At 41.0% G+C, this 27,526-nt stretch overlaps 1 protein-coding gene across 2 annotated transcripts in view; it reads left to right on the forward strand.

Moving 5' to 3' along the window:
- Positions 1-27,526, forward strand: part of LOC310949809 (ras-specific guanine nucleotide-releasing factor 1-like) — a gene marked incomplete at both ends in the record, with an annotated part of 33,672 nt that overhangs the window by 2,360 nt on the left and 3,786 nt on the right. The window contains 18 exons of one of the 2 annotated variants that reach the window (XM_083917365.1): positions 5,213-5,319; positions 7,616-7,763; positions 9,384-9,476; positions 11,155-11,408; positions 11,530-11,609; positions 12,757-12,950; positions 14,120-14,229; positions 14,443-14,561; positions 17,302-17,462; positions 18,071-18,134; positions 19,764-19,906; positions 20,203-20,285; positions 20,958-21,206; positions 23,565-23,932; positions 24,395-24,516; positions 26,052-26,220; positions 27,121-27,227; positions 27,332-27,444. In XM_083917365.1, the coding sequence (XP_083773491.1) occupies positions 5,213-5,319; positions 7,616-7,763; positions 9,384-9,476; positions 11,155-11,408; positions 11,530-11,609; positions 12,757-12,950; positions 14,120-14,229; positions 14,443-14,561; positions 17,302-17,462; positions 18,071-18,134; positions 19,764-19,906; positions 20,203-20,285; positions 20,958-21,206; positions 23,565-23,932; positions 24,395-24,516; positions 26,052-26,220; positions 27,121-27,227; positions 27,332-27,444 (2,684 nt within the window). Of the gene's footprint in view, positions 1-5,212; positions 5,320-7,615; positions 7,764-9,383; positions 9,477-11,154; positions 11,409-11,529; positions 11,610-12,756; positions 12,951-14,119; positions 14,230-14,442; positions 14,562-17,301; positions 17,463-18,070; positions 18,135-19,763; positions 19,907-20,202; positions 20,286-20,957; positions 21,207-23,564; positions 23,933-24,394; positions 24,517-26,049; positions 26,221-27,120; positions 27,228-27,331; positions 27,445-27,526 lie in introns of both variants that reach the window. The other variant, XM_083917364.1, reaches the window with a different exon arrangement.

Raw genomic sequence — 27,526 nt, forward strand, 5'->3', positions numbered from 1 at the left:
GTTCTCCGCAGTACAAAGACATGCAGGTGTTTCCAGGGTTAATTGGTGACTCTAAATTGCCCGTAGGTCAGAATGTGAGTGCGAATGGTTGTCTGTCTCCAAGTGTCAGGCCTGCGTTATACCTGTGACCTATCCAGCATATACCACGCTTTTGCCCAATATCAGCTGGGATCGGCTCCATCCCCCCTCGATCTCAATTAGGCTATGCAGTCACAGATAATGGATGGATGGAACCTCTGATCGGTCTGGTCCGATAACATTAGGCAAGTATATAGTATTAGAGCCACACGATTGGTTCATTTTATCCCCATTCAAGTTAGCACTTGGCTAAGCCGGAAGTTAGCCAGCTTGGATCGGCAGTCTCTTTTTTAAATTGGTTCGAGAAAATCAAATCGAATAGAGTGCAGGCATCTCAGACGGTAGATGTTCACAGATTGAGCAGGTCATATTAATCTATTCTCATTGAATATATATAAAAATATCTATTTTCTAAAACATTGTTTGATGATATCTGCATTGCATGTATGTTGTAATGTCAGACCTAAATTTTACTTTTACACATTGTCAATGAAAATCTGTTTTATCATTCAGCTGCTAAGTGCTGAAAACGTACTAGCTTACTAGAGGTTATCCAAAGATAATACTTAGTTAAAATATTTGTATTTTATATTCTACTGTATAAAATGACAAATAAAGGAAAGACACATAGTAAATTCATTTTGAGTGACTACTGTATAGTGGCTCTTACAGTTTCTGTATGTGGCTGTTTTCATCAACTGTACCCGGTCGCTGTCCGAGGAAGTGAACCCTTCTGTCACATCATGTTCTTCAAACACTTGCCCTCTGCTCTTTGTTGGCAGAGCTGTCAGGATTAGTGTCACCAAGAGGGCGCCATACAGCTTCAGAACCAATTCACAATTCAAAACCATTCTTGGGGGGGTTACAGTCCTAAGGAGAAAAAAACCACAATTGTCATTTTCCTGCCAAAAATATAGGAAGCACAGGTGGAGTCGACTCGGCGGGTGTGTCGTCTGCTAGCTCCATGGCTAAGGTGGCGGTGTTTTCGTGCCGCTATGTCTCACGCTTTCATAGCTAACCGTGCGCTGGATGGTAATCTGCATTCTCGCATCACCCGGCTTGTCGATGAGAGCGCGGGGGTTGGCGAGAAAGATGCTGGGCACAGCAGGTTCTTGCGGGGCCACTCTCTGCCTCGCTTCTGCTTCCTTTCGCATCACCCTCAGACTATAAGTCCATTGCAACAGTCTCATGCAGAATCTTAGTCACATGTTTGAGCACATTGCAGGGTTTAACTTTACACAGTTTGGAATAGTGTCATCAGTTTAATTTGTTACACTGATAGTGAAGTGCTGCCCCCTATCTTTTAGCGCATGTGGCCAGGTACTACACATTGCACCCGCATACTTTAGTAAGCCGATCAGAAAGAGCTCGTAATCGTCATATGGGTTGATTTGAAAAGCACTGACTTACAACCTACTTTGTTGTTTAGTAGTAGTCACTCTTATAGCATAAACTATTAAACTTTGCTCACAGTTAAGCCTTAAACCCATGTCAGGACAAGAGCTCTTGTCCTGGGATAAAACACGGACTGAGTGACATCTATGATGACAGCTGCTCATACAGGCTGCTCCAGAGAATTTATTTCACCAGTGAATTAAATGAATTTGAAAGCCTTCAATTAGCATAACACAGTCTTCTGTTCAGCACGTGTCCCTTTATATAATAAGTGTCAGGAATAAATTCTCCCAGTTTTGTGTTATTTGTGTGGGGGTGTAAAATTTTCTGCACAGGTATATAAAATTTCACACACAAATTAACAAAATACGTGCTTTTCATGTGGGAGAACTGCACACTTTGTAGTGTGCAATAAATCACAGCAGTGTAAATGTCAGCATGTGTCCACATCTGCACATCTTGGGACTATGTGCGTGGCTTGATGTCTGCATTTGTCTCAGTGTCCTCCTGCATACGCCGGTGTGGATCTATAAAAGGTGAAATGAGGACAGAAAGAGTGATCAATGCTTCAGGTGTCTGAGGGCATACAGATTTCCTTTTCACTTTCCCCACTCTGTAAAAACAAAGAATGACACTTGAGTCAATGAGCAGACTGCAAAGGTAATCTGAGGCAATGCTCCTATACATTTCTGACATTAAACCTGTTACATACTGTAAACACTTTAGAACAGATTTCTGTTGAGCTTGTCAGTGCTGTGTGTACATGTAGAGTGTGTGTGTGTTGTGTGTGTGTCCGTGTGTGTGTCCGTGTGTGTGTGTCCGTGTGTGTGTGTGTGTGTGTGTGTGTGTGTGTGTGTGTGTGTGTGTGTGTGTGTGTGTGTCAGAGCTGCAGGAGGAATGGCCGGGTGAGTGCTGGATCTTATCTGTTTGTGACAGGGAGAGGGACAATACAGCGAATAGATGCCAAGCCAACTGCCACCTTACAGGGCTACGGCGCTTTTTATAGCCCTCACTCCTCAAGAAGGCAAAAGATCCTTCTCTCCCTTCCTCTCCGTCTGTCTCTCCGTTCTCATTGTATTCTTTGAAGTGTTCTACTTTTTAAATGTTCTTATTCCCCATTTAGAAGGCGAGCTACGTTTAAGCCTAAAGTTACTATGGCAACCCCTATTTGCATCTGAAAAAGGGCATTTGCCAACGAAATGTGCAACAACATGCCTTAGCATTGTACTTCACTTAGCAAGTACAGCAGATATGGGCATATGAGAAATGTGAGGTGGTGAGAGGTGAATGGGACTATAATTGTTTTGAATTATTTCATGAAGACTTTTAAAAAATCTAGTAGGGCTGTCAATAGATTCAAATATTCAATTGCTATTATTCCCATGATTGTCCATAGATAACTCATATTAATCACACATTTTTTATCTGTTTTAAATGTACCTTAAGGGGATATTTTTCACGTTTGTAATACTCTTGTCAACATAGGAGATAAACTTGCTTTACGCAAATGTCTGTTTTTTATTATTGCAACAATCCAAAACAATGACAGAAACTGTCCAGAATATCCTTAAAAATGACTGCATGCTCAAAAGATATTCACCTGCATAGGCATATTCACCTGAATGTTACATTGCTTAGTAAAACTACCACAATGTAGTTCAAACTATCCAGCGGGGTCTGCCTTTGGCGAGGGGGAGGAAAGCTCTCAAGTATAATATAGTCTTGAAACGTAGGGATTATTTTTTTATAAACATGATTGTGGCCATTATAATGAAATCACAGTGTTTTTGCGTCCAGAAAAGAGGTAGCAAAGAACACTACCAAAGCAAGCGGCTTAATGACTTGTATAGACTGAATGAATGTATCCATGCATCAAAAGTGGTCCGTTATGTCTTTGGCATAGTGGAGTATCAGTATTCCAAATATATTTGCAATTGTGTTGAAATGTGCCAGTGTCTGTTAATGCATCTTATCACAAACAGCGTTATGTACTTAACCCTTGTGTTTAGTTGTACACTGGCTTTGCTTCCTCATTGTTAGTGGTACCACAGACCCAACCACTGTGTGAAATAATAAACACTGAAACGTTAGAATTCCAACCAGCAATGTTAACATGTATATAGCACGTTGATCTGGCAGTTAATGTAATCGAGCTAGCACCTGTCAGATTTAAAAAAAAAAAAAAAGATGAATTCACAGTCATAATATTTGTGGGGGGTGGTCACTCTTCACTACTTTCTTGAAACAGTGGCTGCATTATTACTTTTTACATTATTCGTCCACTTAACAATGTTATCAGTTGCACCTCTCATATTATTTTTTGTCTTTTGATTTTCGTTTGACCTTATACAGGTATGTAGAAATCTATTGAAATGGTAACACTGGATTTGCACATTGAAGGTGACAAAACATGGAAATGACCATAAAGCTATTATTACACCAAATAAAAGGGGATAAAACATGATTTATATGTTATATGGGTCTCACAAATCGACAGTATGTTATTCAGTCAGTCAACAGGAATCCAAGTGGACTTTTTTAAAGGGGTAGTGCTGTGAGAGAAGAACTGATCACAGATATAGAGCATATAAAATGTATTTAACTGTGTTTCACAGCTGGACTCTAAACAGAACACCGCCTGCATCTCAAAGACCCCAAACATCAAATTAGGGTATATGTAAATGTTTATTTGTATAATAGTGATCATTTTGAACAATGATTAATAAAGGCATTTTTTTAAATTTATTTTTAAACTATCAAAACGGTTTCATAGAGACAAAATTGCTCTGAAGTTTTGTAATTTGAGGCCACCATTATTATAATAAGTACATAAGTAAATGGATTTTAAACAAGGATTTACTACGGTTATGTTGTCTCACTTACCGAGAGATAACGTCTGTGGCAAAAAAAAAAAGTGGTGCAGCTAAATATAGCTGCCTAAAAGGCTTGACACACCAGCTCACAGGAAGCGGTAGATGGGGAGCACATTATTGACAAAGGCCCATTCTGCTGCTCATCAGGAAATATGGAACATAACTCCCCTTCACAAATGATTTGCTCTTGGCATTTGGGAGGGATAAAAAATCCAATATATTGGATTTGTGGGGGTCTATTTACAATGCATCAGTGTTATATAATTGAATGCGTTTTTTACCACAAATAGGCTGTCTGTACTATTTTTGCAATGGCCACCACTTTGCTGATTGGAGGATTTTATCTGATAAGCCTATTAGAAAACAATTCCACATGCATTTGCCGTAATTGCCATAACTGAACCTTTAAGGCTGTAGAGTCACTGGAGATAATTGGTGAGGGAGTAAAAACGGGTGAGGACTCAGAGGTGTTAGTGCCAGTAAAATGCAGCCAAATCACTGGGACGGCAAGGAAAACAAAACGTGGCGTCATTTGAGAGGCTCCCACCGATTCAGAGGTGAGTTGCCAGGTTACAGGCAGAATGCACAGAGGCTTTATAATGATTTTCTCAAGACTTCTCCCTCAGGATCTCTCTCCTACTCGATCATACACATACATGTGTATGCGTATATGTACAACTTCAATTTTTAGCAAGATGTAGGTTTAAGAAAAAGCCCGTCAGTAATGATGAATCATGCAAAGTTTTCCTGCAGACCATCAAGGAAACACTGTCTTTCATCACCTTTCACTAAAACCCTTTCATATATTCTGATTGTCTCTATATGCTGAACAAATATATGACTCTTTCTATCATGTTGATTTCCAGTACTACTTTACCGTCACATTCAATCATGACAACCAGAAGGCTTTGGAGCTGCGCACGGAGGATGTCAAGGACTGTGATGAGTGGGTGGCTGCCATCACACAGGCCAGGTACCTCTCACGCATGACCTCTCACCTACTTACGCACATTCAGCTGGGGATGAAGATATTGTTGAGAATGTTCCTTTGTGTGTGTATGTGTGTCTGTGTGTGAGTGTGTGTGTGGGTGTGTGTATACCCTGTGACGTAGAAAATTGAATCAGGTTGAAAAACTGTACCAACCATAGATAAGCTTGTAATTCTTCAACTAATTGACACTACAATGATGACGTACATAGTGTGCAATAGCTTGTCAAGCTATGCAAAGACATTAACCAGCAAAGATTGTGAATCCTATCAGGACAAATTGACTTTGACAAATATTGACACACTTATAGATCTGTGTGTTACTGTATTAGTGAGTGGATAGAGGACATAAACAAGTAGCCCAAAAATTCATGCTGTGGCCGAATATAAGAGCATACAAGTCACTAGATGCTTAGAATTACGCCACTGTGGTCATGTAGAGATGGTCAAATGCTTATCTTTTGAGTTTTAAAAAGAGTGCTACAAACACGGGCATTTTGAATCATGTAGTTGGTTCAGTGGTTGTCAACAGACGGCCGTTGACACCACCAGTGTTTTGGTTTAAAGAGTGACCTTGTTAACTGGTGACTCTCAGTCGAATGTGTTGTGGCTGTCCGTAGTGAAGGCAGCTATAGACAACACAAAACGAACATGTATAGGTGTCTTCATAAAGGCATGTAATACATACTTGTCTATGTTTATATCTACGCCAAACATTTGCATTTTATGAGGAACCGCGGACACATTTGGCTGTAAGTCTCCAGTTAACATGGTCACTCGTTAAATTGAGACACCGGATGCTCTGGAACAGTTGTGATCCTGTTGAAATGTATATCTTTGTTGAAATGTGGAATGTGGTCCCAACATATTGGTCACAGAGAAGCATGTCTCGGGAGAGTTTTCGTAAATCTAGGGTTACCATTCAGACACTGTCTACATAGATGGGGACCTTATTTTAATACAGCCAATCAAATCAGCATTTTATCATTGGCAGAGCAGACGGTCACACTGAAACAGACAGCAGCTGACTAGACTTACACAAGAGCCACAGACTTAGAACAACCACTTTCCTGCTAAAGTGTCCTTCTTATCTAACATACAAATATGAACACAAGTCTTCTCCTGCAACTTAGCTTGTTGAACGAGTAATCAAACAAACATTCACAGGGGAAACCTGCACTGCTAACGTTAGTTTGTAGTTTGTTAGCCAACTAAGTAGCTACTCAGCTGCAGCTGAGTTCGGAAATTTCAGCTGTAGGAACGTACTGGTTATTCTCACTTCCGTCTTATTTGTGTCTCATCAAATAATCGTACACACAGTGGGGTCCATCTTTCCTCCATGGACATGTTGCTACAATGTTTGTAATCGCAAAAAAACAGCAGCTGGTATCTCTCACAATGGTTGAGGGAACCGGGGAACATAGGGATGACCCCATGGCTATCCTGGCTAACCTGACTAACCTGGCTAACCCATTAAATAAAATGGTTTTACGACTTTGTAACTGTAACACGGACAACATGTTGTCTGCCCATGACATGTAGGATAGAGCGGTTTCTTTATCTCTGCCTCGACAGCCTGCCAGATGCTGTCACCATTTATAAAACAATGTTGACACTTTTGACTACAAAAAGGGATGACTCAATGTGATTTAAGTTGGTCTCAGAGACTTCCATCGTTCTTTTCTACTGTAAAATTATGAGCAAAATGCCCCTTTAAGATTCAGAGACAAAAGAGGGTCATGAAAGTCAAGCGATGCAATCACTCTAAATGTCAGCAATGTGCATTTGTATGGCGAAAGGTCAATTGATTGGAATTATTGAAGATTACATTGATGAGTACTCTGTCAAGGCAGCAGCACTGGCCCTAAGTTGCATGTAACACACAGCAGGACAATTATATATAGTTTTATTGCTTTTATCAAGGTTTCTGGGTGCCATATTCTAATGCTTTGAATTTCTTTTTTTCTACTGATTTATTTCAACACCTTTCCACTTTAACAAGCTGTTGTGCAATGTTCAATCAAATTACACTAAAACCCTTTGTTAAACTGGGTAATGCTCATAATTATTGTTCCTGCAGAAGCAGGCTTTACACATGGTTTGCTGAGCCTGTAAGTATTTGAAGAATTGGTTGCATAAGTGCCTGCGCTCGGTGTGGACGTAAGGTCTGTGGTTCAAGCATATGCTGATCAGAAGTCTGCTTTTGCTTTCATAAATCTATGGAGAGCACATGAAACATGCGTTAATGAGGTCCTTACAATGTCTGTGTGTGTCTGTATAGTTACAGGAACCTGGCTACAGAGCATGAGACCCTCATGCAGAAGTATCTCCATCTACTCCAAATAGTGGAGACGGAAAAAACGGTTGCCAAGCAACTTCGACAACAGATAGAGGATGGGGAAATCGAGATAGAGCGGCTAAAATCAGAGGTAACTTGCCTTTTATTTTCATGCTACCAGTGAGTGTGTTTTGTGTTACTGTATGGCACACAGTGGAGAGACAGAGAGAGAAGAGATGGAAGTGAAAGTAGCCAGGACAGAGTATAAAGAGAACAATGGCAATGGACAAAGGTCAAGACCCAGATTCCAAATCACAATGTTGTGAGTTCATAGCGAGTGTCGCAGCACCCCCGGGATGTCCTTGTTAGAGACTCTGCAATACTGTTGAGCGTTTTGTATCCTAATTATTCAGACTAAACTAGATCAAATGCATCTCTCTTCAATGTGCTAATGGATAGCTCCAATTGAATTGAATGTTTTCAATATGCATGAATCAGCCTCTTTTGTACCTAATACTGCAGCCTGCACCACAAAATGATAATCAACTGTCTCACTTTTCATGGCTAAAACATGTAGTAATAATGGATTTTCGGTTGTTTTGTGTTTCTCTGGTCTATTCTTATTCATACACTTTCTCAGCCTAATGGAAGTAAATGAATCAGGATTGAATAAAATTCATATTGATGCAGTGGAAAAGTTTGTTTATATATAAATTATTCGAAACCAGTTAATGGATGGTAACTAAGTTGAACAAAAATCAAGTAAAAAAAAACAGTGAATAAAATAATAGGGTTTTGCATCTCTCCCTTATAAAATGGGCCGGTGCGTATCTAGACACATGGGCAACAACACAATTCAGGGAAATATATAATTCATAATGATTCGGTGCAGTTCAGTTTGATATCATGAAATCAAGTTCTCAGCATCTGTTTAATGAAGACATTTATTTTACATGATAAATTAAAATGAGCTAATTCTATAAAAGTGTCCCTGATGTTTACTTTCAAAATAGATATATTTCATAAAAGACCAGGGAATCCCAAGTATTTTTATTTTATTACTTCATATTGTGGCATGGGAAAAAAAATGGAAGACAAATGTATCATTTCAGAATAACATGTCATCTCATCTCATCTCATCTTCAACCGCTTATCCGGGGTCGGGTCGCGGATTGTGTTTAATTACTTTTCCAATAGACACAGTAGATATAAAATATGTACCTACTGTATAAACAAATAAACTAATGTATTGATCCTGTCACAAAAGCCATTACTTTGAACTTGACTTTAACTATAGATGTTGTGTTTACCTATCTGAGTTGTAGCTTAGACATGGCTGGATAAAGTTTTAAAGATCCGTGTTGTTGTCTTGCGTGTTCTTGCTAATGCTAGCTGTAACGTTGCTAGCATCCACATAATCCCCATAATCCTCCAAAATGTTTTCTTTCCTTCATATAGAATCCACAATTCACAAGCAGCCATCGCAACGGTCAACACTTTGCGATACTATTTATATCACAATGTTACACTCTTGTCAATGCACGAGTCCAATGTTGACTTTGACGCTGTTCAGAAGCAGCTCAGCTTAGTGAGCCAGTTCATAACTTCATAATCGGACCATTGTACATTTTGACCGTACCATAATAAAAACGCAGAGTGTAGTCAGAAAATATGACATGATCAATATTTTGAGTAGGATTATAACTGCAGTGTGAGGTACTCATCTTTGCCCACTCAGTCACTGCAATGTTTGATTTGTGTGGGATTTCAGATCGCTGGACTGCTCAAGGACAATGAAAAGATCCAGTCAAATCCAGAGGTGCCTCACAGTGAAGATGACACCGAGATCAAGAAGATCAAAAAGGTGAGATCCGACTGCTTTGGTGCTTAGCAGTTTTAAAGAAGAAAGCACGGCTACGTATACGTATGGTTTCTGAAACAGGTTTTTTAAACACTACAGCATATCTAGGCACCTGCAGGTTTTAATTTTACTGTAACCTTCATATATTCGGGTAAGCTCACACTCACGCACACAGCAGGGCGCTCCTGATCCACTACAATCACAGGCTTGTTCTGTCTTCAACTCTACTGAAGCAGCTGCCAGCTCCTTAATAAAGCTGGAGAGTTTGGAAAGTTTTGGAAAGACAGTTATTTCAAAGGTGACGAACCTATAGATAATCATAACCCGATTATTAGTTCCCCTCAGCTCTACGGAACATTTTAGTGTATTTGAGCTCAGTATTCCTGCCCATAACTATTTTGTTTTGGTTCACTCTCAACGCTCTCAACAACAATTGTTTCCAGCCACACACTCAAGCGACAAGTGACAAGCGGCAGATGGTGGAACATTTACCGGCTAAATAGATATTGTTCTCAGGGGCTGGTGAAGACCAACATATAGCTTAAAGAAGAATGAATATTGGAGTTTTTCAGGTCAGCAGAAACACAACTCCAAATAAATGCTAATGTTGGGAGAGAGAGAGAGAGAGAGAGAGAGAGAGAGAGAGAGAGAGAGAGCGAGAGAGAGAGAGTGAGTTCCTATTGAACATATTGAGGGAGAGCTGCAGTATCAGAATATTGAAATTAGCTGTAGAGACCAAAACCGCTTTTTTGTACCAGGTTGTAAACATGTTTCTGCTGTAAAGTTGAGCATTTTAACATCTCTCTCTCCTCGGTTTTGGAGCCTTAATGGCCTCAAGTGGCCACTTAGTGAACTGCAGTTATATCTATATCTATTCTATAGTATTGGACTCTATGAGTAATACGCTCCTCCAATAAACAGCATGCATTCACCCACTGAAATTTTCATAAACGCCAAACAGGACGTACCTACCTGAATATGATGTCTGCCATCCTTTTTCTCTTGGTCCACTGATGGCTGATTATTTCAGCTCCATGGAACAGAGCAACGAGAGACCCATGTGTGCTAATAGAACTAGGGTAATTAAATTGTAACCTTCATTTTTGGCACTTCCGCATTGGCTTCATTTCTTAGACCCGGAGGTTTCCACTAGGTTTTAGTATAAACATGTGGAATTCTCTAGCTGCTAACACAGTGACGCCCCAAACGAGAGCTACCTTTAGCTTGTCTTTATAGAGGGAACAGACAGCTTCAAGATATTAATGACAGTAGAAGTTAAGTGACTCTACCGGAATCCAGTTTCCCTCACCTAATTTTTTATGAAATACTGTTTTAATGTCAGATTATGACATCAGTATATTAACATGTTATGTTATCCAGTTAATATTAGATATCGCCACATTTTTTCCCAAAGTTGCAGGACAAAGAAGGACTAAATAATTATTCGACTTATTAGGCTAGTAAAACCCTCCCAAAACCCACAGGATTACTTCAGCATAGTCCCAAATTCACACACACACACACACACACACACACACACACACACACACACACACACACACACACACACACACACACACACACACACACACACACACACACACACACACACACACACACACACACACACACACACACACACCGTAGCTTAACTTTTGTGCTATAACCTTTTTCATAACAGGTCCAGAGTTTCCTGCGAGGTTGGATTTGCCGCAGGAAGTGGAAAACTATTATCCAGGACTACATCCGCTCACCTCACGCTGAGAGCATGAGGAAGAGGAACCAGGTGGTATTTAGTATGCTGGAGGCCGAGGCCGAATACGTCCAGCAACTACACATCCTGGTCAACAACTTCTTGCGGCCGCTCCGCATGGCCGCCAGCTCTAAGAAGCCGCCCATCACTCACGATGACGTCAGCAGCATCTTCCTTAACAGGTGGCTGGTGGTGAGACTGGTTGTGATGGTGGTGTGACTCGGCGCAGTGGGGATGGCAGCTGTGGACAAGGAGGGAGAAACAATAACTCATGACCACCATTTTGCTTATTTCTTTTATCAGTGAGACCATCATGTTCCTCCATCAGATCTTCTACCAGGGCCTGAAGGCCCGGATAGCCAGCTGGCCGACACTGGTGTTGGGTAAGAGACACAGAGGCGACCCCTCAGTCACGCACACACAGTGCAACATTAGGCTTGTTTTTGTTGGAATTTGTTTAAGGGTCAATTCACCCAAATCCAAAGTCTCACCCGTGAGACTTTTGCCAACAGCCCATTATTAAGGAGGATGGTTTGTGGCAACTGCAACGATTTGTCAACTAATTGATTAGTTGATATTTGACAACTATTTTGATAATCAGTTAAGCGTTAAAGTTATAGTCCATAAGATTTCCATCTAGTTAATTGTCTTTTAAGTAACTATCCATAAAAGAGTGAGTTAAAACAATGGTGATTGAGCATATGACCCACTAATGAAAGCACTTGTATTTGCTGCTTTGCCGAGAAATACCATCTGTCTGTGGCGACTCTCCCTCGCTAAACTCAAATGCACCGCAAGGTTAGTCGTTCCCCTTCTCTCTCTGGACCTCCTATCAGTGCAGAGCATGTGAAGGCATCACGCCACATCGCGCAGGTGAGAGCTGCTAATCTACTGACGTCATATAGTCGACACTGTTCGAAAGCAACTCTGGGAGATGAGGTCCCTGAGGCTCGCCTGCAGTTACATCTAACCGCCAAAGTGGCCACTAGAAACAACGTATCTCAAATCTTACGGATTATGACTTTAAAGTAATTTTCATGCAAAAATGGCATTCAATTCAAATTTGAAGATTTGCTGTTTTTATCTGTTTTATATCAAATTAAACTGAATATCTTTTGGATTGAGACTGAAAAAACAAGAGATTGAAATATATCACATGCGACTTTGAGAAACTGGGGTGGACATTTCCCACTATTTTCTGACCTCTAATAGACCAAATGATACATCCATTGAGTTTAATGGATAATAAAAACAGTTGAAGCCCTAGTGGAACTCATACCAACCAAAATCCTATTTAAAAATATTATATGTATTTTATATTTTATGTTATATATTCACAAATACAGAAAATAATTATCTGTAAGAAATAGCCTTTGTTTTTAGCCCTCGCTCATTGTCACCTTTTGTCACTGTGGGTTATCTTTGATAGATAAACTATTTTACCAATAATACTCAGGAAACTGTACTGTTTGAGAGAACTAAACAAAACAGGCTGTTTATATTCATGCAGATTTCTGTTTCTCTTTAAAGCGGACCTGTTTGACATCTTGCTGCCAATGCTGAACATCTACCAGGAGTTTGTGAGAAACCACCAGTACAGCCTGCAGATCCTGGCCCACTGCAAACAGAACCGAGACTTCGACAAACTGCTGAAGCAGTACGAGGCCAAGCCTGACTGTGAGGAGAGGACATTAGAGACCTTCCTCACTTATCCCATGTTTCAGGTGACAGTCCGAAGTTACAGTGTGAACTGTTATTACAAAATCCAGAGACAGTTCCATAAAGTCTTCTGTGGCACGTGTTAAGCCTGTAAATTACAGGTTTTTTAGCTCATACCATTTACCAGTAACACTGGTAAATGGTATGCAGTATTGTATTTACTTTTCTGAAGCCCAGACTAGAATAAACCAACCACGGTTTTAGTATTGTAAAGCAATACAAAGCCTTCCCTTCAAATCTCATCTAACAACTGTGGCTAATCACATTTCTGACTTTACAAATCTGTCACCTACTAACCGGATGTCATATTGTACCATGGTTTGTCAAAATCACTCAGTGTTGTTTGGCATAACACTTATGAGTTAGAGCTTTATTATAGTGCCTTATAGGGCCTGTAGTTTCATTTATATGCATAGTTGTATTTGTTTATTGTTACTGAGATTTATGCAGCTGCCTTCAAGGCCTTTAAAAGATAGACACATGCCCATGTGACAGTATTTGTCATTCTGGTTTGGTCTAAACTGGGCCACTGATTTCTGAAGGATGGAATTTAATTATAAACATGTTGACTGTTAATCTTGGCTCCCCCATCAGGGCAACAGGGGTAGCATTTAAACACCAAAGTGCATCAGTGCATCAGCTTTCCAACTTTTGTCATAGTCACACATCAGTAATGCAACAGTTATGGCTGTTATAAAATCAATTTAGATCATCTTTAGTAAGAAATCTTATATCAAGCAATCAATATAATATTTTAAATATAAGTTATCAAGAAATTGATCATCGTGAGATGTCACCATAGAAAAGTTGTCCCGTGTTTCGTAGTTTTCAGTTATGAGATGATGTGTAAACAATTGTAGCGCCATTACACAACAATGTGTGTTCAACTTAATTTAGGATTTCAAAGCTACATCCACAGCAGACAAGCAAGGCTGGGAGTCATGTTTGCAGTGAAGACATACAAGTGGATGTTGCGGTAATAAAGGAAATATAATGTTTCAGGGTGAAAGTGAACAAACATGGCAGCATTATTAGTTCTCAGGTAATGACACTGCTTTCTAAAAAGCTTGTAATCCATTAACCTTTCAAAGTTTGAAGTGTACATTTTAACATAAAACGATTAAAGATACCATTTCAACAAGTGGTTTAAACATCTCTCTTTCCGCTCTTTCAGATCCCTCGTTACATCCTGACGCTGCATGAGTTGCTGGCTCACACTCCCCATGAGCATGTGGAGAGAAACAGTTTGGACTACGCCAAGTCAAAACTAGAAGAACTCTCAAGGTAGCTCTACCGTCAGCCAGTCAATAAAGCAATTGCAAATATAGCCGAAAGTACAATCCGGTATATTTACTACTCAAAGAAGTTGGAGAGACAACATCATGAAGAGGCATAAAACAAACAATAACAAATCAAATCAAATGAACAGTAAGCGTACACATGCTGTACAGTGAATGCATACTTGCTTGAATGCCTGAATTAATCCTGTCCTTTCAGAATCATGCATGACGAGGTGAGTGAGACGGAGAACATAAGGAAGAACCTAGCAATTGAGCGGATGATCGTGGAGGGTTGTGAAGTGCTGCTGGACACCAGTCAGACATTTGTTAGGCAAGGTAAGATACACTCAATATATTATATATATAAAAATGAGTTTTTATCTAGTTAGGTAGGCCAAGAAAAGTCAAACAACCAGAATTTGGCAATACTTTACTTGTGTTACTAAGCCTTACTTTTAAACAAAAAACACCCACTTCATATCTTTTTTTGTTTTACATACTATATAATAATATAACATGTGGTAGAAATAGAAAATCAGGTGCTGAAATTGAACGAGCCCACCATTTTGGAGGGATTTACTGAAATAGCGTTCCAGAGGACTCAGGCTCAAAAGCACTTACAACCCCTGACTCTAAAAGAAAAATTAAAATTCAAGTCCCTGCGCCAAGCTAACACGTCAGGCCCGTAGAGGTGAAAATCTCTATCATCAATCACCGTTCATACTGATGTGACGTTCATTCGGATTCTGAAGTTCACGTCAGTACAAAACTAGCTACACAAGCACTGCACATCAAGTTCATGTTAATATTGTTGAGGACAGAGCTTTTAATGAGGAAATAACCTAAAGTGTATCACAGCTGAGTTTCAGCCAAAGTTTCACTGCAGTGAAAATGGTGATTCGGTATTTATTTATTGTTAAAGATTTGTTTGTACTGAACTCCTCCACTGGACCATTTCCTACACTGAACGCAGAGAGACCAAAACTGATAAATAACCCATCAACTAACTCCTGGTAAGACAGAGATTACTGAGGTATTATTTTATACTTACAACTTTTATTTAAACTGGTGAATATATTAAGGGGCAACTTCATTCGCAATATAGCCGAGACAGAAACACAAAACATTTGAAAAATACTTAAGCAAATCTGAAATATCAGAAATTTAAAGTGACACAGGACAAAGAAAACGGAGAAATCTAGTTAAAAACAGGAGATAATTAGTAACTAATGCTGAATTTTAAACTGACCTCCCTTTCACTTAAAAGTAACCACACATTACTGTAACATGTTGCTATTGCACTGCATGCAACATAACTTGTAACTTGTTTTTAAATGGAAAATACTATGACCTTTAACCAATGTTTTCTTTTGGAAGTCATTCAAACATTGGGAGTCATTTTCACAGTGTCTTCATGGAAAATGTTGTTTGAGGGAGTGAGTGTATGTAGATTCAGTTGTCATACGGACAAACGTTGGAATGTAAGCTACTTCAATTAACATACATTTAACACCATCCTCACACATCTTTTCTGCAGCTTTTCTGTTGTGATGCATCACATCTACTCTCACCTACCCCCATCTGCAGATATGTGAATAAAATCATTGTTATACAGTATATACTACAGATAACAAACACAAATATCTCATCTCATCTTCAACCTCTTATCCGGGGCCAGTGTGATGATATAATCTCTCCACCTTGTCCTGGGTCTTCCCCGAGGCCTCCTCCCAGCTGGACGTGCCTGGAACACCTCCCTAGGGAGGCGCCCAGGGGGCATCCTTAGTAGATGCCCAAACCACCTCAACTGGCTCCTTTCAACGCAAAGGAGCAGTGGCTCTACTCCGACTTCCTCACGGATGGCTGAACTTCTCACCCTATCTCTAAGGGAGACTCAAGCCACCATCCTGAGAAAACCCATTTCGGCCGCTTGTACCCGCGACCTCGTTCTTTCGGTCATGACCCAGCTTTCATGACCATAGGTGAGGGTAGGAACGAAGATTGACCGGTAGATCGAGAGCTTTGCCTTCCGGCTCAGCTCTCTTTTTGTCACAACGATGAGGTAAAGTGACTGCAACACCGCCCCCGCTGCTTCGATTCTCACGCCAAACTCCCGCTCCATCGTCCCCTCACTCGTGAACATGATCCCAAGGTACTTGAACTCCTTCACTTGGGGTAAGGACTCATTCCCTACCTGGAGTAAGCCATCCACTGGTTTCCTGCTGAGAGCCATGGCCTCAGATTTAGAGGTGCTGATCCTCGTCCCAGCCGTTTCACACTCAGCTGCGAACCGATCCAGTGAGTGCTGAAGGTCACTGACCAATGATGTCATCGGGACCACATCATCTGCAAAAAGCAGAGACGAGATTCTCAGCCCACCGAACTGCAACCCCTCCCCACCACGACTACGCCTCGATATCCTGTCCATGAAAATCACAAACAGGATTGGTGACAAAGCGCACCCCTGGCGGAGGCCAACCCCCACCGGGAACCAATCCGACTTACTGCCGAGGATCTGGACACAGGCCCCCACAGAAGTGACCACCTCACCCCATACTTCTGCAGCACCTCCCACAGTATCTCCCGAGGGACCCGGTCATATGCCTTCTCCAGATCCACAAAACACATGTAGACTGGATGGGCATACTCCCAGAATCCCTCCAGGATCCTTGCAAGAGTGAAGAGCTGGTCCGTTGTTCCACATCCAGGACGGAATCCGCATTGTTCCTCTTCAATCTGAGGTTTGACTATAGGACGAACCCTATAGACTCTCAAAATCCACAGACACATTATGATTACAATTTGTGCATTTGTTTTTTTAACCGTCCTCACCTGATTACAAGAGCCTCGACCTTTTGGTACAGGAATAGCTTAGAGAGTGTCATTATATTATTGCCATGAAAGGCTTTCGATGAGTAAATACCTATTATAAGATGAAGGTCAAAGTCAAATATTTGTGTGTTTCTGTGTGTGTGTGTGTGTGTGTGTGTGTGTGTGTGTGTGTGTGTGTGTGTGTGTGTGTGTGTGTGTGTGTGTGTGTGTGTGTGTGTGTGCATGTGATGCTGACACTCCACAGGTTCCCTGATCCAGGTGCCAATGAGCGAGAAAGGGAAGATCACGAGAGGCAGACTGGGCTCGCTGTCGCTAAAGAAAGAAGGCGAGAGACAGTGCTTCCTCTTCACTAAACATCTTATCATCTGTACCCGCGGCTCCGGGGGGAAACTTCACATCACTAAGGTACAGTAGGATTGTAATCAACAGGACCTGATACTTAAAAAAAACGGCCCAATACGTTTAAGTTAACTTTTCTTAAATTGTCCTATAAAACAGACTAACACTGTCTAACTAGTAGGAGCTAACAGCAATTTGGAAGTTTGAAAATACAATTTCCCTGATCGAGGGGTGAGACATTGGAAATGAAAAGTTTGGCAAAGCCTCACATATGGCCCACCTGTTATGTACTATCGACCCTTTACATATTAAACCCCAAAAAAGGGTATTTAAAATGTTTTTGTCATTATTTGTGCATGTGTAGTGTGTATGTACAACTGTGTATGAATATTATCAAACATACAGTTTATCATTTTAAATAAAAGTACATAAACAAGGCATAGACTGGCATGTGATGGAACTTGATAATTATCATTTATAATATAATGTATGCTTACATACTGTATCATAATAATCATTTAGTTTATCCTCTTCTCTCCACATCCAATGTCAAATCATATCAAATCAAATTGAGTTTGTACCTTTTGCAGCAGCATCTGTTAAGATTTCTTAAAACTATATCGAAGCCTCCACTGTAACAAACTGCACGTGACCTTGTGCCTTTTCTGCCACAGAATGGAGTGGTCTCTCTGATAGATTGCACACTGATGGAGGAGCCAGAGGGGACAGATGATGAGTGTAAGTGTCTATATACAATAAATTCAAATGCTTCTGTGCAATTTTTCCTCTTAAATAAGCTCAATAAACTATGGCCTCACCCTCTCTGAATAACTGCAAACTTTACCGAAGACAAACCGTAATCTGTGATACTGTAATTGTACTATTTTGTGCTGAGTATTTCCCTAATGTTACCTTGACTCCTAACACGGGCATCATTTCTACCTTTCCCCCTTAACTCCCACAGCAACTGTTTGGGGATTGCAAAAACAAATCCAGCTGCAGATAAATCAAATGTGACATTATTTTTTTCCGATGAGTGAAGAAGTTTCTTTGATCCTTTTTCGAAGCATAAAAACAACAATTCTCTATAATAATCCTGTTTACATGACTATCCAGACAGAGCTGTAGACCTTATTCTACAAATGTATTGTTTCATGTCTCATCACCTTCAAATTTAACAAAAAAACAATCACATTCACAAAACACACATCTCTGCTGCCTTTAGATGAATTTAGGGATCTGATCTCCAAAAGGAGAAGGTATTCATACAGTGTAAAGGCAGATTTTGATATTGGTAAGAATCAGTCATCTGTAGCTCAGTGGAGAAAGCTTTACTGACATATTTCTACACTTTTCCCAAAATATTTTTGAATTAAAAACAGTTTGAGATGACATTACACTGAACGTGCAGATTTGCATTTTAACACAAAGAAGAAAAGAGACACGATTAATAAGAAACACACACATAATACACAAAAAGGGAAAATAAAACAATATATGTAAAATAAAAACTCAAAAGTGCACCTACACAAAACTGGATTTAAGTAACCAGCCTTTGGTCCGGCAGAACCTGCAAGTCTTTAAAGCATGTAAAAAAAGAAAAGGCTGCCATTTGCAAAAAAAAATGAAACATTTAATTTTCTCAAGCTTGAGAATTTTATTTTTTTATCTTTGAGCCACCCGAGAATTTCCACATTATTTATACACTTATAAAATACATTTTAACATATGTATTTTAATGTCATTCTCAGTACTCTTCAGGGAATGTCTCTAATGTGTCTCAATATTGACAAGACCACCAAAATCACAACTGGACTTATTACAGAGCTCCTTGATAATCGTGTTTTCCTTGTACTGTAACTCACTCACTCACTCTCTAAGATTCTCACAGGATGGGCTTTTTTCTTAATTTTCAGGCCTAAATGTTTCTGGATGTATATATATCAATATTATATACCTGCATAATTATACATGTCACAAATGTGATTTAAAATGACTGAAGTTTGCAAATGCAAATTTTCATCCATTTTATCATTTCTGTTTTCTTGGTTTGCTCTGAGAATACTTTATTTTCCCCTTGTCACTCCCCATCGACATTCGGAAGGCAGAAAATCTACACATCTTCCGCATCTCTTTCGACTGCACCTTGGCTAAGAAGACGATTAAAAGAAAAAGAAAAAAAAGAACTTATATGTAGCACTCTATGGATCGGCTTATATGAAGCTACCGCACTTACTTAATAACTTGCTCTTCTGGTTTGTACGCTAATTGTTGAATGCACTTGTTGAAAGTCGCTTTGGACAAAAGTGTCAGCTAAATGAAATGTAATGTAAAATGAAAGTTGTTGAATTGAGTTGTGCCTTGCAGCCAAAGGGGAGCGTAGTGGCCAGGACACGGAGCACCTGGACTTTAAAGTGATGGTGGAGCCCAAAGACATCCAGCCCTACACTGTCATCCTGGTGGCTTCATCCCGACAGGAGAAGTCAGCGTGGACAAGCGACATCAGCCAGGTACACGCCCTCAACCGCAGCACAGTGTAATGCTGATTTGACTCAAGCATGTCATGAGACAAGCAGTCATTATTATTACACATACAATTAGAGCTAAGACTGTAGGCTGCAAACATGTGGCAATCCCTTTGTACAGACACATTTGAGGACAGAACATAATCATTACAAAGAATAGAGCAGAACGACTCTGACAGGGATGGAAACTTGTATCGTCCACAGGTCTTTGAACTCACTCGCCCTCTTGCTTTGTTGTACTCACAGAGAGCCTTTTCTCCGTCTGTCTGCTTGCTCTACAGTGCATCGACAACATCCGCTGCAATGGTCTGATGATGAACGCCTTCGAGGAAAACAGTAAAGTCACCGTGCCTCAGATGATTAAGTGAGAGTCTGACACCCTGCAGAATGGCATACATCATACATGCACAAACAGAGATTGGCATCATGTACATACATGACAAATGCGTGAAAAACGCATGAACATGAGTGCCTGAACTCACACACGTTTGTACTTCTATACTCGTGAGGACCCCCAATGATATAACATATTTGTAATGCTCTAAAATTAACCATGACAACCCCAACCTAAACCTAATTTGGTCATCAACCCCTAAACAAGTAAGAACCAGACAACATGTTTTGAATTTCCAAAACTCTCCTCAAGGTCTTAAATCGGTACACACACATACACACACACACACACACACACACACACACACACACACACACACACACACACACACACTCAAATGTGTTGTCACTGAAGAAATTACCAGTCTTTTTAATACTGTTTTTTTTATATATACAGCTGAATGATTCAATGGTCCACCGTTTTCGTTGGTCCACAGTCTGCATTAGTTTTTAGTAAGGCTAGAGTTAAAATATTAAATGTAATTGTGTTTGTTTCCAGTGAGGAAACTAACCAACCCACCGCAATGTTAATACTCTACCCACTGACCCACACGTGATCAGAAAAGTGTACTAACTGCATAAGTACTGGGAGCTAAATCCCTGTGAGTCACATTCCTAACCCTCGGTTAAATCCCAAACGCAGGTCGGACACCAGCCTGTACTGTGACGATGTCGACATCCGCTTCAGCAAGATGATGAACTCCTGCAAGGTGCTGCAGATCCGCTACGCCAGCGTGGAACGTTTGTTGGAGAGGCTGACCGACTTGCGCTTCCTCTCCATCGACTTCCTGAACACCTTCCTCCATTCCTACCGCGTCTTCACCAGTGCTGACGTAGTGTTGGACAAGCTCATCACCATCTACAAGAAGCCCATCAGTGCCATCCCTGCACGGTTAGTGATCCCCAGAGTGAGGAGCTTCTCAGAGGTTTAATTAGGGATTTTATCAGCTTTACTGGGATGAAATTGTCCACACTAACCATATTTTAGTTGCAGGCTCATTTACACCAATATAACATTTCTTCACCTCATATTTACAGTACGCATGATTTTGATTTCACATCTGTGGGAAAGTCCTGCATTCTAGCTTTGATGTAGCAGTTGCAAACACTGGTGGATCATGTTAGTCTCAATACCAATCTGCAGCATGATGAGATGTGACTTGTTAAGCCTTGATATTGTCTTTATAACTATTGGATGGATTTCCATGCAATTTTTTTTCAGCCAATCACAGAAAAAAGTGTCTCAACCAGCAGAAACAGCAGATCTCAAGCTAAAACCAACGTCTGTAGTTACTACTACTTCATTAAAGCTACAACACGTAGGATTTGCTCTGGGGCTCCCTCTAGAATCGGGATTATATTTTCCTCGACTTCTGTCGTAAAAGTTGTCGTGGTTGCATGATCAGGCAACACATGTGCATTTGTTTACAAGCCAAGGATACACGCAACGCATTCTGCCCAAGTCAGAAGTACCAGAGAGTGGAATGTCTTCATCCCAGGTACAGTGCCCTATATTTCATGGGTTTTATTTTTTCCAACACCAAAATATCAAAGTGCTTTAGTTCGCGTAGCTAACAATAACAACCCAGCAGAGTCCAGCAGCATGAGAGCCAAGTCGCCATCTATGGTGAATCCATCCTCCAAAGTTGCATTGTACCAGTGAAAGCGACACAGACTCTGTCAGGATACGACAGAGGTGTCATTAAAGTTATTGCAAGTTGACGTACCATCCCAAGGGTCTTGGAAATATATTATGAAGGTTGAAAAGTGTTTCTACCTTTGTTAAATCTTTGTTAAATTAAACTCCTCCCAGCGCTGCACTGAGAGGTCAATACATGTAGCTTGTGACAACTGAAAAAAAGGAGCAAAGTTTGCCATTTCCACGTTTTTCACCTGAGGATGCAGCAACAGTGTTGTAATGGTGCAGTGAAAAGGCGGGACTTCCCCAGTGTCTGGATTTTTCTTTGCTCTCACGTGGACTGTCTGTAAGCAGCCCATCATGCTATCATACCCTGTCCAGGTGAGGAGGGACTAGAGGAGAGGTCACACCGACACATCCCCTCCTGTCTTCTGTCCACCATCACAGTTAATTGGGTTCTGCGTCCGCCCGCCTCAAACTCACCCCTCCTCTTCTTTTCTCATTCCTTTCTTTTACCCTTTTCCATTCTCTCACTTTTATTTTTCTTTCCACAAGTCTGACCATTCCTCTCTCCGCTGTCACCATGGCAACCCTTCACTCTGCTGCAGGACCCCACCCTCTCCCTCTCTCCTCGTCTTCTCCCTCCCTCCCTCCCTCCTTTTCTCTCCTTTTCTCCCATCATCTGCAGCGGCTCTACGGTATTAAATATTGATGGTGGTGTTTTGCACCAAGACCCTGCTCTCCTCTCCTCCTCTCTCCTCCTCCTTCCTTCTTTTTGGTTTTACTCCTTTCTCTTCTCCTGCCTAATTACCTCCTCTCGTGTTTCCTCTTTCCTGCTTTACTTGTGTCCCCTCTTGACTCTCCACTTTTCTTTTTTCGACTCCCCCTTATCGCCCTCTCCTTTCCTCTTTCCTCCCAGCCTCCCCTGTTCCCATCATTTCCATCTCCTTTCTCTTACTGTTTTGCAAATTTAGTTGAGGAGACACAACATGGCTGCAGCTAACACCATACAGGGCTGGAGGCTTCCCATTCGCCCACTCCCAGCCAGCAGCCTTGTGGTGGAATCCATATCCACTATGCTGCTCCTGTCTCGCCCCCTCCCTCTCAGTCTTGCTGTTTTTGCCCCTGCCTTTTTTCTTGCACCTCTGTCTCTTTCTCTCCACCCCCCACCCCCCTCTCTATCTGACACCCCTTTTCTCTCTTTTTCTCTCTTTTTCTCTCTCCCCTCTGTCTCTGTGGGCCTCCCCTGGGCTGGTTGCCCGTGCCTCCCACACTGTCACTTGACATGCTATTTATAGGCCTTCAGAGGGGGTGGCTCTCAGTGCAAGGAGGATGCTGTCTTAAACAATGTAGCTTAAATAAAAGAGGCAGGAGCTCCCAAAGTGCCCTGTGGTTAATGTGTTCCCTCTCTGCGTCTGTGTGCCGACAGCGAGTGCACCGTGCACCCCCGTTATCACCGTTTCTCCCCTAGCCTCTCTCCTATTCAGGTCACTTGAAATATCTAGTCAAAATCCCCAGTGTTTTTTGTTTTTTTTTACTAGTTAATGATGCTTTTCTAAATGTTTCTCCTCATGTATTTCCCCCTCTCTTTCATTTTCTCCATTCCTGCAGTTCTTTGGAGCTTTTCTTTGCCAGCAGTCAGAACAACAAACTCCTCTATGGCGAACCACCCACGTCGCCACGTGCCAGTCGCAAGTTCTCCTCCCCTCCTCCTCTCTCTATCACCAAGACGTCCTCACCCAACCGCCGTCGCAAGCTTTCACTCAACATCCCCATCATCACAGGGGGCAAAGCCCTGGACCTGGCTGCGCTCAATTGTTCTCCCAATGCAAGCATGCACTCCACCATGTCACCCTTCAGTAAGACCACCCTCGACATCAACAAGCTCTATGTGTCTAGCACCATGGCCAGCAAAATCCCAGATGAAGGAGAGACCAAAGCTGAAAGCAAGGCTGAGGACTCTGTCCTCAACAAGCAAGGTCAGAATCACTGTCCAAGGGATTTTGCTCAGTTTTAATGAGGTTCATGAGTAGTTCTGTAGCATTTTTGCAAGCACATTGTCATTGCTCATATCTTGTGTTTATGCACACTAGAGCAACACTTACTGTCTTAAAGTGGTCATGATGTATATTTTGTATCAAAAGTAATCAGCTTCTTTAAACAGTATCTTTGAGACTGAACAGCCAAAGAGCAGCCTTACGTTCACGTGGCCATGTGTTGCTTTCTTTCATAGTAATGGTATAACAATAATGATTGACATTGAAGACTTGAAAAACTATGTGCTTCTTTTAGACTTCATGGTCCTATAAGTTTCTTCAGTTTTTTTCTTAACCTTTTTCTGTCTTCTCTGTCACAATCTAACCATTCCCAGCTACCCTCAAGCTCAACCAGTTATGCTCGTTCTTCTTCTTTGCTGCCTGTTTTTTTTCTGGATTGTCCAGATCTGTCTGTGAGAGAGGAATGTGATGAGGAACCAAGTCAGAGTGACGAAACAGAAGCAGAAATGTCTCCTCCCAAATCACCCTCAACACCCAAGAATATCAAGTCAAAAAACTCTGGTGCAGTATGACTTTGTCTCTCTGCCATTGTGTTGTGACCCAGTGTTTTTAGTCCGTCAGTAAATATATGTAAATAAGAAGCTACCGCCACCTACTGATAAGCTTAGTTTAGCATTGACACTGAAAACGGGGAAACAGTTAGCCTGGCTCTATCTATAACAAAAACCACCTATCAGCACCTCTTAAGATCACAAGTGAATCATGCCTCCTAGTAAATGTTGTTAAAAAGTGAACAGATTTTGCTAAAGTTGCGCTATACTAGGCAAGAACGGAAACAAGCGTATTTCCCAAAAATTAAGATACTTTACTTCCTTAATACAAGGATTTATATCAATTTATATCCTCATCCGGCAGCTCTCCCTTCTCTGCCCTGAGCCAATAGGAACGCTCTCTCTCTCTCTCTCTCTCTCTCTCTCTCTCTCTCAAATGGTCTGTGATTGGCCAAAGTCTCTCATCACGGGCTATATTTTCTAAAACCTGAAAAAGAGCCAAGAGGAGGTGCAGTAGTTTAGTTTTCTGTCAGAGAACTTACAATATGATTACAGATTGATATGTATTTATCGCCTGACAACCCCAAAAATAAATCTGCCTGCTCCAAGTTTATCGTAAAAAAAAGGAACCTGGGGAAACTGGGGAAACTGGCAGCTGTAACAGAATAGTAAATAGTAAATAGTAATAGTACATATAAGGTCCAAATCACATTTTCAGTGGAAATTAATAATATCAAAGGCAACAAAAGGTGTCAGTGTGGTGTTAACCATCAGATCCATTTTCACTATCCAGCAGAGTGAAATTGTGCATGTGAGAAGTGCTAAGAGGTTGAGATGAGAAGAGTAATCCATAGAGTTAAATAAACCCTGCTGCAGTACAAACTTTTCAGAAAATGACAAGTGTAACTATAGCCAAATAAGGTCTTGATAAAAACCACCCACAGCCTCGTGTCCCTCCCTGTACAGCACAGAAAGGGAGCATCCACCCCGTAGGTAGTCAGGCACAATTCATCCCCAGTGTGTTCTCTTCCCACGGTTCTGGATACAAGGGAAGCCAGTGCTTTGTGTGAGTAGGTGGAAGGAAACCTTGTACCTTAGCAACGATGTGCATGTTCTTCTACACCGCCCCCGGCTGAACAGAGGAAGGCAGGCAGGAAGGGAGGGAGTAAAGGAGGGAGGCAGTGAGGCAGTCACAGTGGAGTGTACACGTCACTGCCAGGAACTGCGGGCCTCCAGGTCTGTCTTAGCTCTCTGTTGCCCTCCACTGGTCAACAACTTAGTTTGATTATACACAAATAGTATTTCCACACACTTTACAAAAAAGATTCATATAACCTTTAATCACGGAACCGATGTGCCGTCCTCACTTTCCGTTTCAGCCTAATCATGTCAGATGTCCATTGAAAGGGTTGTAATATTGGTGTGTGAGCAAAAAAAGTTCTCAGTTTAGTGGAAGTACCATTTAACCTTTTGATAACAATGTTTAGGAGTAATTAGGGGTTTAAACTGATGAAAGTGTCTGAAAGTGTCTTGTTTCCCTCCCTGCAGAGTTTTCTCTGTTTTCTTTCAACAATGGCATGGTGGTGTCATCTTGCCGGGAGCTGGACAATAACCGCAGTGCCCTTTCTGCCGCCTCAGCCTTCGCCATTGCCACTGCTGGTGCCAATGAAGGCACGCCAACCAAGGAGAAGTACCGTCGTATGTCGCTCGCAAGCACAGGTAAATCACATTAGGGGACGCTTCTTCTTGTTGAGGACTACTATGGAATTAAACGTAAACTACTTTGCATAAACAGTAGCTTAAATCTAGTGTGATCACCACAAGAAATGCTCATTGAATAGACAACAGATAACTTTGTAAAACACTTAATTTCTGCTTGGATTATTCAGCTATAGTGGCATACGTAGATGAGCAAAAGCATAAATAGTTTTATTCTTCATGACCACCTGGGGCCCCCCAAACAACTTAGAAATGTGTGATCCTCTGTTCATTTTATGCCAGAATTTAAGCATGTGTGTCGCTAATACTAACTTTGATTTTTTTAAATTTGTTTTTAATATTCATTCTTGTATTAAGAAACCAATTGATCCAAGTGAAAGTGAATGTTTCCCTCCCTCTTTTTGTATTTGATTTAACTGAAGGTGAATGTTTTTATGTATGTGGCAAAGCTGCAATGAAAAGTTATCAACTGTAAATCATCTGGCAAAACACTGCCTAGCTTAAAGTTCCTGACTCCTGTCAGGTTATTGTATTATGTCGGCTTTCTCCACATCACATTCCTAATGCTGTTAGTTTCAGCGTATATATATATACCTTACAGTATAGTACTGTAAAATGAAGAAACACTACACGGCACAAATGGAGTCTGACAGGGAGAATGACAGGGGTATGAATATGACATTTATATCAATGCGTAAATAATTTATATTAACAAAACAGTTGTGAACACTTCATTAGTCTTTAAATATTAAAATAAAAGTATTTCGCTGTATCTGAAAGCAAAATAACAAAATGTAAATTAAATTACGGGTATATAGATAAAGATACTCTTGTATATCACACAGCTGATTGCTCTGTGTTGTGGCAGTTTAACTGTAACTTTGTTAAACCTGGTTCCAGGTTTTCCAACAGACCAGAGGAATGGGGACAAAGAGTTTGTTATCAGGAGAGCTGCCACAAACAGAGTCCTGAATGTGCTGCGTCACTGGGTCTCCAAACACTCACAGGTACAGTTCATCATTTCCTTTTTTCTTTGTTTGAACCCATGTTTCTATGCCTGTGCAAAAGAAACCCAATTCTGTAATGACTCTGCTGTTTTGTTGATCCTCAGGACTTTGAGCTGAACACGGAGCTGAAGATGCGGGTAATTGGCTTCCTGGAGGAGGTGATGCATGACCCAGAGCTCCTGACACAGGAAAGAAAGGCAGCTGCCAACATCATCAGGTTGGTTTTCGGTAATCATCGCTTCATCGCACATAAAGGCACATGTTTGTCAGCTCCCTATTGAAAAAACTTTCTGCAAGGG

Source organism: Echiichthys vipera (genome assembly GCF_963691815.1).
Source record: "Echiichthys vipera genome assembly, chromosome: 1".
Classification (NCBI taxonomy): Eukaryota; Metazoa; Chordata; class Actinopteri; order Perciformes; family Trachinidae; genus Echiichthys; species Echiichthys vipera.